Here is a 14,301-nt window from a genome sequence, read left to right as displayed (position 1 = left end):
TATTCTGGGGGTGGAGGATGGTGATGACAACCAGTGTCTGAGCAGAGACAGTGGGAGGCAGAAGACAGCGGAAGGCAGCCTCTTCTGAGCACCGAGTGAGGGGAAGCCGTGGACCCGCAGTGCTGAATCTAAGAGAAGGGATCTTCAAGGCTAGTGAGAGCAACCTTTCCGTACATAAAGACAAACACAAGAAAGTCAGTCTCCACCTAATCCTTACTATGAAAAATATCAGCAGCAAAGCGTTCCTCCAAATTCTTGTCGAAGAATAGACACAACAGAAACATACGAGTGTGTGCAAGAACGGCCAATGCCTTCTCAAATCAGCGGTAACGACGGCTCATGAGGCTTATTATACACTGAAAAGAATATATAACAGGATACCAGAGAATAGGCAGAGTTAAATACTGAAAGATTTTTTTTGGCATGATTTGAGGACATGATACAAAGGTATTAACCTAAGGCAAATTTAAATGACAGATACATGCTAGAGTTTCTAGACTGGTCACTAGAACAATAATAGTAAGTTATGCAGGAATATAAGCTACTGTGGGAGAAAGAATTATGTATGTATGCATGTATACATACATACAAATACACATACACACACACACAAACAAGACGAAGTGCAGACAATAAAGAAAACTGGTAAAAAGCCAAAAGCTGTTCTTTGAGACAGTGGCTAGAATTGCTGAGGAGAGAGGAGAGGGAGGGAAGCAGGAGCCAGCAATGGGGGGGGGGGGGGCAGATGGAAGCACACACACGGGGAGAGAGAGAGAGAGAGAGAGAGAGAGAGAGAGCCTGAGTGATACAGAGTCTTAGCACCAATGGTCCCCAGACATTAACAGTGTGAGTGTTTCATCCTGGGAATTACAAACATTGAGATTTGATGTGGGTGCGGTGCTGGAAGCAGAGGGTGACTCCAAGGGAGATCCCATGTCTGCACTAGAATCCCACATCTCTATAGAACAAACCAGTCTCTACTCTGCTGCTACCTTCTATGGCCCACTGCTGTCTGCAACAACTTTGTAAGACCCAGCCTGAAGAGTGCTGGCTTGGGCTGTTTGAACTATTCACATGGGGAATACAAGGTATGATTCCAAAGTGCAAACCAGAGGCCAGCCTCAGACCCAGACACGAGCCCAAACCCACACTCAACCTCTGACCCAGACCAGACTCACTCAGACCCAGACCCAGAGACCAGAGACCCAGAGACCCAGAGACCCAGAGACCCAGAGACCCAGAGACCCAGAGACCCAGAGACCCAGAGACCCAGAGACCCAGAGACCCAGAGACCCAGAGACCCAGACCCAGACCCAGACCCAGACCCAGACCCACCAATTCTCTGGACCCACTGGGAGATTCGAGCTTATCTTGCAAGTCAAAAGGGAGATCTCAGGCTCCTCTCAGCTGCAGCCTCCATAACTGCCTGACCTCAGGCAAACCCCTTCATTTTTCTGCCTGGATTTCTCATCTAGCAAATGGGACTGGTGATCTAATTCCCTCTTGTGGCTGCTATAGGGATACCTATGTCCTTAGAGAGTTCTCACAGAGCTAGCTAAAGAGGAAGAGAAGTCAAAATACCTGGGGGCTGTAGCCCTGGGACCTCTGAGGCTCTCCTTGTTGCACAGAACACCATGGTGTCTTCTGTTCTTTCTGCAGCCAAGCTCTGTCTCCCCCTGCCCCATTGGTGTGTGCTTCCTGATGCCCTGTGGTGACTGCACAGACTGATAAGGTCATACTAGCATCAGCCTTGCATCTGGAATCTTCTAATTCTAAGGATGGTCCTTCAATCGCATCTGATATCTTAGCCCAGGATGGCCCACAGGCTCCTGTGCTCAGTTGTCTTGAAAACATAGTCACCTGGACCTCTTTGTCTTCAGTGTGTCCCTTGTCTCCCGCCATGTTGGAGTTGCCCTGGGAGTACCACTTTTCTTCCCCTGGATCCCTGCTCATCTGCAGGATCTCCCTCTCCAGGCCTTGGACCCTGCCTACAAGGTGCTTGTTTTCCCCCTGCAGAGCCCAGACCATGTCTTCTATCCCTAGTACTGTGTCTTTAATCAGTCCTTTATAACTGAACCCGAGCTCTGAGATCAGATCCCTGAGCTCTGTGTTTTCCAGAGCGACGTGTTTGATCCTGCTCCCGGCTTTCCTGACACTTTCAGACACGGCCTTATGCAGCTGACCCAGGTCCCCCTTCAGTTTCTCGTTCTCCTCTTCCAGCTCAGAAATCTTGCAGTAATTCTTCCTATTGCATTCCTCTAGATCGGACACAGCCTGCAGGCACTGGTCCAGCTCGTGCCTGAGGCGGGCCAGCTCTCCCTGCAGAGCTTGGTTTGCCTGCTCCAGCCTCAGTGTCTCGGCCTCTTCTCTTCCGTGCCCCTTTTCACAAGGGCATCCTTCATTGTGACATCCTTCTTGGTCTCCCTGAAGCCTGGCATTATCAAGTAAAACCTGACTTCTCTCTTTCTTCATGTTAGCAAGGAGCTGATGGAACCGGCTTCCGGACTTATTTAGGGTACACCATGTTGTAGGGAGCTGGCTCCCACCCAGTTCTGCAGGTCCCCTGTTGGCTTTATCCCCATTGAGTGCTCCTCCTGGAAGAACTTCTCCATTGCATAGGACCACATCCTTGTCCAGCCCCACTTCCTCATCGTTCCTGTTGGGTTTTGCATTCAGATCCTGGCTGGCTAATGCCTGCTGAAAACACACACCCTCCTCAATGTCCCACCACCTCTGAATGGCACCGTGGCTCCCTCTCATCAATGCTGACATCTGCTGGGGATCTCCACACACAGACTTCGGGTTTGTCAGCTGTTGGAAGCATGACTCCACCTCCTTCTCCAGTGTGTCTGTCTGGAGGGCATACCTGTCCTGTCCTGTGATCAGAGCCTGTGGTGAGCAAGGACCTTCACTGCTGGCACCTGCTGAGGCCAGTCTGGAAAACTGTAGCAAATCCTGATCATCTATTAGTACGCACTCTTCCTGACCCACATGGGCTTTGAACTCAGGCTGCTCAGGGCTCAGAGAAGGCAGGTCTGATGCCACTCCGATCTGCATCTCTTCTTGTTTTTCATCCCCAGATCTCTCCTTCTGTAGGAGCTCAGTGACTCCAAAGCACAGCTGGTGGCCCCGTTTGCCCTGTGCACTCCTCCAGACATCTTTGCCCTTTCCTGCTGGGAGCTGACTACGATTTGTCCTTGGCTCTCGGGATCCGTGAGCCCTGACGCTGGTGGCCTTTTCCTCCTTCTCTGGAGACAGATTTACCAAGTGTTCCCAGCCATGTCCTTCCATACTCTCTCTCTTGCTCAGGGAATCAGGACAGTCCTGTGACCTAGAGGCTGTCCCACTCAGAGGGAGTATTAGACATTCTGAACGAAGCCAAGGAAAGGGGCCCACAGCCTGGGTATCTGCAGCCCTGCCCCCTTCCTGCATGCTTGCTGGGGCATGGACCTCAGTGTCCAAGGACAGCTTCTCACCACCTTGCAGGAGCAGCAGGCATCTGTCATCAAGCCCTGACTTTATCCCACTCAAGGTTCCCATCACCCCCCACTCCTCTGCACTTCCAACTGGAGGCCCACTTCCCTCTTTCCATGTGTCTCTTGGTTCCTTGAGCCCTTTTGTGAGAAATGGGTCATTGGAAATGAGTGGGGACTCCTGGCTGAGGGAGGTGTCATGGCTCCTTGCCAGATTACAATGGCAGCCAGGGTGTGCCAAAGCTCCAGGTGCAGGCGAGGGTGTGCTGTTCAGCTCTTCTTGGGTCTGAAGTTCTTGTAGAGGACACTCCTGGAGCAGAGGTGGCAGTAAGAGCTCTGGGCCTCCAGCAGGTCCCCAGAGCTGCAGCATGGACGTGGGGAACAGCAGTAGGGGTTCTTGGGCTCCAACCGTTTGGAGATTCTCTGAAACTCCTGCCAAGTCCAAGGAGCAGAGTGGCTCATCCATGCCTGACCCTGGGAGACAGCTACACAGCAGCCGAAGAACCTGTGGATCTAGGTGGGACTGGACAAGAGCATCCTGCAGGCAGAAAGAGGAGAGGAAATATGAAACATGCCTGGCCTGCTGAGTCCCACCCACAGGATCATGACCCACAGTACTCTCGGAACCTGCTCATACCACTGTGTACATCTCCTTTGTGTACTCTCCCACCTCACCAGGAGCTCCTCCCACTGCCCAGGATTCTCCTTCTCCCAGATATCCTCAAGAAACATCCCTTTATCTCAAGCCAAATAGCACTGCCTCCTCACAAAGACCTCAATCCCTTGTAGCACCCCCTGGCCATCCTTACTTATCTTCTGCAGACTACACCATAACAGATCATACACACATGTCTATAGGGTGACCCACACTTCCTGTGGCCCTTTCCTATCCAACATGGTATCCACAAATGCCACAGAATGTAAGAAGTTATTAAAGAGGTTTGATTCTGCAGGGCTATGAGCCACCCTATGGCTTGTAGCTGCCATCTGAGGTGGCACAGATTGAAAACACCAATCACAGGTGGAAGGTTCTAGTACACAGTGTTATATGGACTCCCTATTCCCCCAGGGGGTACAGGCTGGTCTTTGTTTTGCTCCAGGCCTGGAGCTGTGCCAAGTTCACCTAAGGGTTTTCCTAGACGGCCCTGAATGTTTTTATAGTTGTTTATACCACATGTCTACCAAGCAAGAGAGATGCCTGGTCACAGCACCCCAGAGTAGAGCAGGAGACTGGGTGCCTGATCTGGGCTCCAGTTTTCTACCAGCCCCTGAGCTTCTCAGTCTCCCTGTGATATAGGAGGCTGTGGGAAGGTGGTCAGACTCTTGATAGGGACTCTGACCAGCAGAAAGAAGCTTAAACCTTGCCTCTAATCTGGGGGGAATCTTTTGGCTTCAGGAGCCCACACCTACATTTGCAAACTGGGCACCCCTAAATTAAAAGATCTGGACTGGACCTCAAGGCAGCAGTGACATGCAGTTCTAACTCAGTGATGAGATTAGAGACAGTAGAATTAGCATAGAGACAGACATGGTGCATAACAAAGGACACACATGAAGGGAGGAAGAGAGAGACTGTGGTCCATAATTTAGAGATGTGGATTAAGCCTCTGCTTCTTAGTCATAGGTCTTGGAGCTTCGTTTTCATCAGCAATGCAGGGCCTGGGGCCAGAAGGCATCTGGTGCTGGGGGTGGGGGGGTGGCTCTGGAAGCCAGGAAATGTGTTAGCTCAGAGATGGAGGTCTAGAAGCCCCCTGAGGTTGGGAGGGGTTCATTCAATAAGGAGAGCACAGATCTCCCAAACTTTTGAAGCATTGAGACTAAGTAACATTCCTGATGTGTTTCTGAGCCATCTATAAACAGGATGAGTGGTTGGCACACAGGGCCTCACCTTCCTGTTGTCTCATGACTCTTTAGGGCCAGGTGGAAGAGTGACTACTGGAGTCAGGTCAGCTCTCTCTCTTGCTGTGTGGAATTCCTTCCTCTACATGAAGCCAAACTGTGTGAGGGGATGATGTTTCAGGAAGTGAATAAATGAATACACAGATGCCTAAATCTATGAATGAATGCATGCATGTACGAATGAGGTTCAGAACCAGAGTCATATCAGAACACCACTTTCAGTTCAGCTTTGTCATTAAGGACAAGAGGCAGAAGCTGGAATCAGTGGTTTGCCACAATGTCAGGAAGAATTCAGATCCAGCTCCCAAGACCAGATGTTGGAGTGGCACAGAGTACAAAAGAAGGAGACTGGAGCTATACACCTCTGGGGCTGGGGAGCTCTGGGGAGTTCCAGTACCCCTCAGTCATCATCTCTGGATAGAGCAGTAGTGTCTGCTCTGTGGGGGTTCACTAAGGCAACGTGGGTGTCTTGGGGTAGCCCAGTCCGGGCACACTTATTTGGGGCTTCTTTTCATCCCACCCTATTCCTCGGCTAGGTCTCAGCACACTGCATGCCAATCCCTCAAACTTTCCTCTCAATCACTTCCAGAATATTCTTCCAAATCTGGAGCTTCCCCAGGGTGGGCACACCACCTAGGCCCCACTGATCCTCATATCCAAAAACACCTCTGGCCTTACCTGTCTATGCTCAGACCCTGGCAGATCTCTCTGAAGCTTGTCTCTGATCCTTGCTGACACCATCATGTGGGGCTCTGGTCCATCTCTAACGCAACTAGGGGGCTCTTCTGAGAGCTGACCTAGAACAGCAAGACCCTGAGGTTAAAATCACTCATGGAAGATCTATTACAATGGCCACCAAGAACTGCGTCAGCTGACAGATGTCTCTCTTGACTCTCTTTTAGCCCAGTGACTCCTGGCGAGCTCCACTCCTCTGCCAGGCGAGGACCCGAGGCTGGAAGATGTGAATGACTGCCAACCGTGAGCAGAACTGGTTCTCAAGGTACTTCCGTGGACCGTAGCTGGACCAAGCCCATGAAGCTTTTAGGACCCTCGGTGTCCTCATCTGTCAGCAGGGCAATACCTGTACCCCAACCCTGCACAGCTTCCAGGAACAGTCTCACCAAGTTATATCATGCTTTAATCCCTCCAACAGCTCTGCTTTCCAGATGTGACGAGAGGGGAGCATCAACTGCCTCCTGCTGCAACCAGTAGCCCTGGGTACCAAGAAACTGTGGGATGCTTTTGCATTTGGAGGGCTAAGGATGAACAATCAGGATCTCCTATAGCAGGAAGGTGGGAAACTATGTCTGGCAGTTGAGAGCAGGGACCTCAAAGCCACAGCAATTCTCAGACTGAGTCATAAGTCTCATTCTCAACATAAGGAGTCACCTAGGGTATATGGGTGCTAGGATGGCCCCTGCTTACCACAGATGTCTCTGTGAGGATAAGGCCCCACTACCAACGTGCAGCTGAGTGTCAAGTGTATAAGTTTAATTGGACAATTATCCTAAGCTAATGACCCCCTAGAACATCACACCCTGATTCTGCCTTGACCAGCTCTGTGACCTTAAGCCTCTCTGTGCCTTGGCTTGTCTGTGAGAGGAGTAAACCACCCTGCCCAACATTGTAATAACATGAAGACTAACATGGCCTATCAGAGGGCTGCCAGGAGGCCCCTCTATGTATCACAGCATCCACAAACCTGCCAGGCCCTGAAGTCCAAGCACATCACTGTGGCAGCCGTGGCTGCTGCAGGAATCCAGCACCTCTGCCCTTAGAGGAGGCAGAGAATCACTCTGTGCGTAGCCCAAGGCACCCTTGAGAAAGACAAAAAAATTGAACAACCATAAGTTCCCATCTGAAGCATCCACTCCACACCTGTGCCTATGCTCCTCCTTCATAGCAATGGTCAGATGTCTCTAAAGGAAGCAAACAGGTCATAAAGCAGTGGGCTCAAAGTTGGCCATGGGGCCTAATAGGGGACACTGGTTTACCAGGACACACAGTTCCTGTTGACTCTTGAGATTCTTTCTGTAAGTTAAATGGGTTGCAGTCTATTCTTGGAGTAGTCTGTCCATACAGACAAGAAACTGTCTGGTAGGACTAGGTCACAGCCTTGCTTCTATGTGGTCTCTCTGTCCCACTGGAAAGTTAGCATCTGCTCAGGTGTTTTGAATGCTCCTATCTTTCCCTTGTGAGCAAGTCCCAAAGGAGACAGCAGCTAGTGACCCAGAAACTGCCCCCAGACCTGCATGGGGCCAGCTGTGTGGACACAGAGGAAAATACCCACAATGGTCCTGGGGGACCCTTACGGACAGTTCCAGCTGTCATGCCCCTCGTTGGCTCTTGGCCTTGATATGGCAGCCTCCTGGCCTGCCACCATGCTGGCCACATTCTCTGTCTCTAGATCTCTGCACAGGCTGTTCCTTCTGCTACTTTGGGGAAGGGTTCTAACAGCCAGCCAATTGTCTTACATGTTTCTTTGTAGCTGGCTTCTGGCCCTGTCCCCATTCCACCGAACATCTGGCCAGCAACTTAAACTGGAAAGCAAAGCAGGCCAGGGTGCCTCCCCTTCTCACCCTTCTCCTGTGCAGCAAGATAAAAAGCTTGTCTCCATCTCAGGCATACATCTTGCTCTGTGGTCCAGCCAGTGACTGTAGGCCCCAGGTCATGGGCAGGACTGTGACTGAGCCAGGGGATACCTGAGTGGCCCTGAGCAAGGCCACACTTCAGTAAGCTTCTGCCCCTCATCTGGAATCCTTTTTGCAACAGTTCAGCCTTGGGAGCATACGATCCATGCTGGATGGTAGTAGGTAAAGGCCTAGTGCCCCGCAAAGTCCCCTGGGAGCCTTTCTTCAGCCTTCCTTGACCTTTCCACCAATCATGTCCCCATCACCCTCCCCCATGTCTCTTCCTTCTGCCACTCTGTGCTTGTGACCTCATTCTCTGTGCAACAGTTGGTACTGCATCCTTTTATTCATAAACCAAACCCTGGCTGCATCATAGACTCTTAGAAGTCATAGAAACAGGTTAATGGCACTGTTTTGGAAGGTTGTAGAACCCTCAGAAATTGCAGCCCCACTGGAGAAAGTAGGTCACTGGGGGCGGGCCTTGAGGTGACACACACTTAACATACTAGTTCCATTTCCTGTCCACTCTCTGCTTCCTGAGTGCAAACACAGTGTGATCAGCTGACCCATGGCCCTGTGACCATGCCTGTTCCACTCTGCTAGGACTCTACCCCCATGTCGTGAGATAAAATAAATCCTCCTTGCCTTAAGCTGCTTCTTGTCAGGTATTTGGTCACAACAATGAGAACAGTAAATATCTGTTCATGGAGTCCATGGTCGCATAGACCCCATGGCTGTAATGATAATGTTAATTCCTATAAGGATAATAAAAAAGTTGGTTCAAGAAAATAGTGATATAGTAATTAGTAGTTCACCAATAAGGTCGATGGGTCGTGGGAGACCTAGATTAGTGAGACTTGCTATAAGTCATCAGGTTGGTATAAGTGAGAAAGTTTTTTTTTTCCTTGTGGCATTTAATAAGCCCTCCCCAAAGGCTTAAGTTTCCAAAGGCCAAATGAACCCTGGAGAGCAGTGGCCCCTTCTGTTTTCTATGTGTGTTCATGTATGGGCATATATGAATGGGGTGTGTGTGTGTGTGTGTGTGTGTGTGTGTGTTGCTGGAATCTTCACACATGTTCACGAGTCTTTTATCACTTGTCTTTGGGGGTTTTTAAGAGTTATTTATTTTGTTTTATGTGCACATTATTGTGTCTGAATAAATGCTGGCTCATGTGTGTCCGGGAGCCTTCAGAAGATGGCCATGAATTTCCAGAAACTGGAGTCACTAGCAGTTGTGTTCCTCAAAGCACAGGGCCTTCTGAAGAGAGAGCATGTAACACTGACGTCATGGATGCTTGTGACCAATGATGGCTTTTCAGTTAAGGGCATAGATCCCACAGGATCCAGCCACTGACAAGCCCAAAGCCCCAAAGAGCTACTGACTCTGGCCCCTGAGCAAAGGACCAAAGAGGGAGGCATGACTCCCTTCTGGCCACGATGCTACCTTGGTGTCTGTGGCCAAATCACTTGCCCTCTCTGAGCTTGGTGAGAACAACCCTTGATGCAGGAGAGGTTAAAGGGACAAATAACAGCAAGACCCTGCCAGGCATCTAGGAACCTGGTCGTCTTCTCAGAGAAGGGCTTTGAGGAAACAGTGAGTCCCAGCACTCAGGATAATGGCAAGATGGGAGAATAAAGCCTCCGGCCAATTGCCTAAAGCACACTTACGGCAATCACAGAAAAGACTGTAAATGACAAGTTCCATGTACGCATCGTTTATTTTCAGAATTACAAGGAGACGATGGTGAGTGTACACTTGTTTTCCTCTCGGTGGACGAACAAGAAGCACACAGGAGGGACAGGCGGTAGACAAAGCAGTGCAAATACACAACAGATCACCGCACCGTTGGTAAGCTCACCCGGGCAAGAGACAAACTGTCGTTATCTGGAGAACATTTGAATTTTTTAATAAACAACCCCATTAGTTTGTATTGTCCATCTGGTTTTGTTGTGGTTTTGTTTGAGGCAGAGTCTGAACCAGCCCAGGTTGGCCTCGAACTTGCTATGTAGCTTGAAGTCCTGATCTACTTGCCTCCCAAATGTTCCCTCTTCTCTAAAGGAACTGAGTTCACTCTGGCTTTATTAGCACAGGGCTAACGCAGCTGGGATCACCCACCCTGACGCCATGCCTAATACAGACCAACTTCCAGGTCTGTCTCTCAACAGCGGCGTGGCAACAGGTAAGATACCACCGCCCTGAGCCTTTGCTTCCTCTCTGTGGTACAAGAATGCTGAGCGAAGCTGTCTCTGTTTCCACAGCTTTGAAAGGAAGCTTTGAATACACCTGGCACTTGGCAGGAAGACATTAAACGAAGATATTTACTCTTTTGTCAAGTAAAGAGGAAATAAATGCCCAGCCTTCCCTCCCTGGCTTAAGAAGCATACCCAAGTTGAAAGAGATAGAATGGGGAGAGCAGATAAGGCCCAAACCTTTGCAGTCCCTGGACCCTGTGTTCTGTTGCTGGGAACGGAGGCTGCAAAGCCCAGTGGATGCTGGACCTGCCTGGGAAGTTCACAGCCCAGGAGAGGATGTTGCTCACTACATGGAATGATCACGAGAGGGGGTATGTGTCCTGGGGAAGGGGCTGGGCCAGAGGGGACCTATACTCAGGGTTGAGACCCATCTCTCACATGGCTTGCACACTGTCGGAACCCAATCAGTGCCAAATAGATGGATGAACAGAGAGAGAGAGAGAGGGAGCGTGAAGGGTATGAGGGGCAACTGGCTGCCTGGCAACCATCTGGATGAGTGGACAGATGGGGAAGATATAGGTGAATGGGAGCACAAGGAAGCATAGTGGACAGATGGCTGCCTCCACCCAAATGTTTGTTCTACCCCCTATATTCATGTGTTGTAATCTAATCACCAAGGCAATAATGTTAGCAGGTGATTAAGTAGGAAGGGACCCCGAGGTGCCCCTTACCCCCTGTAAGGACTCAGCAGCCACGAGGCACCATCTACAAACTAGGTCTCTGACACTGAATCTGTGGGTGCTCTGACCTTGAGCTGGGTGTGAAAGACTAGACTAGTTTTGGGGTGCATTGATTCTTTCCCAGTGTGATAAAACACCTGGGCAAAGCAACTTAAAGGATGAAGGGTTTATTCTGCCTCTTCATGTAGAGGCTACAGTGATGGCAAGGAAGGCACGGGGCTGGGAGCAGCTTGGAAGGGAGCTTGGATTCTGCTTCCTCTCAGCTGGAAGGGCTTAGGAAGCTCCAGCACTAGAACCTCAAGTCACCCCAGCAATCCACCTTGGCCACCCAGACCCCCTCCTAGCAGGCTCGTCTAACCTTTCAGCATTATGACTCTGAGGTCCTCACTACCAAGTTCACTAAGAAGTTCATGATTGTTATTCTTTGAAAAGCTCATACTGTTTTAAGTCTTGGGTCTTCTGTTGGGCCACATGCATAGCTATTACGGAAAGAATGCACCCCAAGGGCTTCAGATTGAACACACCTGTCAGACCTAAGGGTTCCCCAGCACACACACACCCCCCATAGAACCAGCAGCCCAGACCAAGGATTCAAACACATGAGTTTGGGGGTGGAGGGCATTGTATATCCAAGCCCTTAACAGTGGGTGAGGGGAAGACCGCCAAGGTTAGCGGTGGGGTACAGTACAATTGGACATGGGGCTCTGAAAGTGCATGGGCAAATGGGAAGATATCAAACGGCTGGCAATGTGGGTAGTGAGGCAAATGTGTTGAAGGGCAATGGCGACCTCGTGTGTATGGATGATGGGGCCAGAGACTGAGTTGGTGAAGGATGGACCAGCCTCTGATTCAGATAAGTGATGGGGAAACGACCTTAATCAAGTGGCTGGACAAAAGTCAGAGGAGGACAAGAGATCATTCCTGTCCTGGGTTCCGGCCACTTACCGGGCTACCGTGCCCCAGCTGGGCCCGCAGGCGCCGGTTTTGGTGGGCGAGTTCCTCCACTTGGCTGTGCAGGCCTATCTCTGACAACGTCATCCCATACACGCAGCAGCGCAGTTCCTCCAGCTGCTCCCGCAGCTGCCGCTCGGTGGCGCTGTGCTCACGCAGCCTGCGCACCGCTTTCGCCCGCTCTCGCTCTGATAGCTCCGCCCTGGCTCGCAGCGCGCTCAGCTCTACGACCTCCGGGTCACCCAGGGGACTGGTCGGAAGCTGCGGTCGGGCGCTTCCCGTACCAGGCGACGAGTCCGCGGCATGCAACTGAGCCAGCAGGAGGCTCGCAGCGCGTCCCAGGCGCCGCACGTCGCGCTCCAGCCGCTGCACCTGCACCCGCAGAACACGCTCTTGCTCCCGCACCAGGCCCAGCTGCTGCCGCTGCACCCGCCCGCAACGCTTCAGGGCCGCCGCCTGCCGTGCCAGCGCCTCGTCCTTACGCCGCAGCCGCTCCTGCAACCGCCGCTGCCTTCTGACCGCACTCTCTGCCTCCCGCACCTAGGAGTTGCGGTGATGGGGACGTCAGGGAGTCCCAGGCACGCGCCTTGCCCGCCTTGATTTCTCTTCCTAACATTCCCTTATTTTATATATGGTGGGTATTTTTCATTAAAATATTATGCTGGGACCAAAGATGGCTCAGAGGGTCACTTGCCACCAAGCTTGAAGACCCAAACTGGGTTTCCAGTACCTGCATGTGGTAGGAGAAAACCTATACAAGTTGGACTCTAACTTCCACTGTGACATAAGTATGTGCACCCAAAAAACAAATAAACATTCTAAAGTTAAGCTGATTATTGAGTTTGCTGACACTGTAGCCAAGAGTCACCTTCCCCTCACCCTTGTCATAGCCCAAATCTCCATGTGGTCCCTAAGTCTGTGGAAGAGTGTGCAGTGGGTTGGAGGGGCAGAACCCTGCACAGTCTCTGGAATTGTTCAGTCTCAACAGTCCACACCAATTTCCAAACACCACAGAACTTTCCAGAGCTTCCTAGTTCAGTGATGTGAGCTGAGCAGGAACCAGTAAGCCTCAGCAGCTGCTTAAAACCATGAATACCCCGTCCCCATCCCCCCACTGAAATAAAGCTGTCATTAGCCCCACCACACATTCAGAAGCGATCTACATAAAAAATTCTTGCAGCCAGCTCTGGAGCACAGCATGAGAGCGTTGTGCCTGACTCAAGGGCTTTTCCCTCTGTCCCTTTGGCCATCTTGCTGAGCAGGGAACATCTCTCCATATTTCTGACACTCAGGCCTCTCCCTACCACATACAGTAAACTGGACTGAGGTGAAAACACTGCCTCTGTGGGCAGTGTTTTCTCTCACCAGCTAGCTGCTTCCCTCTGCTGCCAGAGAGCCTGCCAGTGAAAGAAGCATTTGGCAAAGGAGAAAGGATGTGCAAGACCAGCCCAGGCTGGCTTCGTGGGGTAGTTTATTGATTGGGTGTGGGAAGGAAATAAAAACTAGAGTTGAGTTTTCTGGGTCTTTCTGACTTTATGATGGTGTGAATTCTGTATTGGGTGCCTGTATGGTTCTGGGTGCCTGGTGACCCATGGCATGGGTGGATGGGCCTTTGGCACCTCTCAGGATGACCAGAGCTCACTGCAGAAATGAGGCCTCTTTACTTTCTGGGAATATGACCAGAGCAAAGCTGCCACTTGTGACAGATCAGGTGCATTTTTTTTTAAATGTCAAAAGCCTGTTCACACAATACTGACTCTCGAGTTCCAAAATCTCCACCAAAAACGTAAAGGCTACAAGTTAAGGTTGGGAAACGGGCTGCAGCTGGACACCATGTGACCCTGACCAAACCACTGAATCTGTAAATGGGCTTCTTGACAGGTCTGTGAGTACATTCTTGTTGCTCTCTGGCTCGTGCTCAGCTTGCTTTCTTAGACAGCTCAGGATCAGCCCACAGTGGGCTGGACCCTACCACACCCACACACAAGACCATTCCTCACATGACATGTAATGACAACAGAGAAACATGTGCAAAGGGCCTATAGTTCCCTGGGCTCCCCAACACCCTTTATCCCACTAATGCAATTAGTAGCTTGCATGTCACCCTTACCCTTCATCTGCCACCACACTACAAGCATCTCCACTGCAGGACTGTCCCTGATGCCCCCTGGGAATCCAAGCTATACAGACAGCAAGGCTCAAAATACCCTTACAGTGTCTCCTCAGACGAACCACACGCCCCAGTGCAGAGGCACAGCCTGTCCCCTTCTTCTAGGAAGACTCCCCTAGAGTTGAAAGGCTAAGGACGTGTGAGCCGAGGGTCCAGTTTAACCCAAGTCTGCCTCCAGTGGTCAGGGGAAAGGTGAGAGTGACTCCAGGCTGGCCCCTGGTACCCAAGGGCTGAGTTGAGCTGAG

The 14,301-nt window shown here is 51.0% G+C and overlaps 1 protein-coding gene across 4 annotated transcripts in view; it reads right to left on the bottom strand.

Annotated features, from left to right (window-relative positions):
• C7H4orf50 (chromosome 7 C4orf50 homolog) overlaps positions 1 to 14,301 on the bottom strand; it is an 83,995-nt gene that overhangs the window by 57,969 nt on the left and 11,725 nt on the right. For 3 of the 4 annotated variants that reach the window (XM_076938400.1, XM_076938398.1, XM_076938399.1), the window contains exons 5-8: positions 11,881 to 12,426; positions 7,075 to 7,189; positions 6,051 to 6,169; positions 1,582 to 4,011 (exon numbers count right to left, since the gene is read on the bottom strand). In XM_076938400.1, coding sequence (XP_076794515.1) covers positions 1,582 to 4,011; positions 6,051 to 6,169; positions 7,075 to 7,189; positions 11,881 to 12,426 — 3,210 coding nt within the window. The remainder of the gene's footprint in view (positions 1 to 1,581; positions 4,012 to 6,050; positions 6,170 to 7,074; positions 7,190 to 11,880; positions 12,427 to 14,301) is intronic. The other variant, XM_076938401.1, reaches the window with a different exon arrangement.

This window comes from Arvicanthis niloticus, chromosome 7, assembly GCF_011762505.2.
Source record: "Arvicanthis niloticus isolate mArvNil1 chromosome 7, mArvNil1.pat.X, whole genome shotgun sequence".
Lineage (NCBI taxonomy): Eukaryota > Metazoa > Chordata > Mammalia > Rodentia > Muridae > Arvicanthis > Arvicanthis niloticus.
Note: the sequence above shows the minus strand (reverse complement) of the source record. Positions and strands in the feature narration are given on the sequence as shown.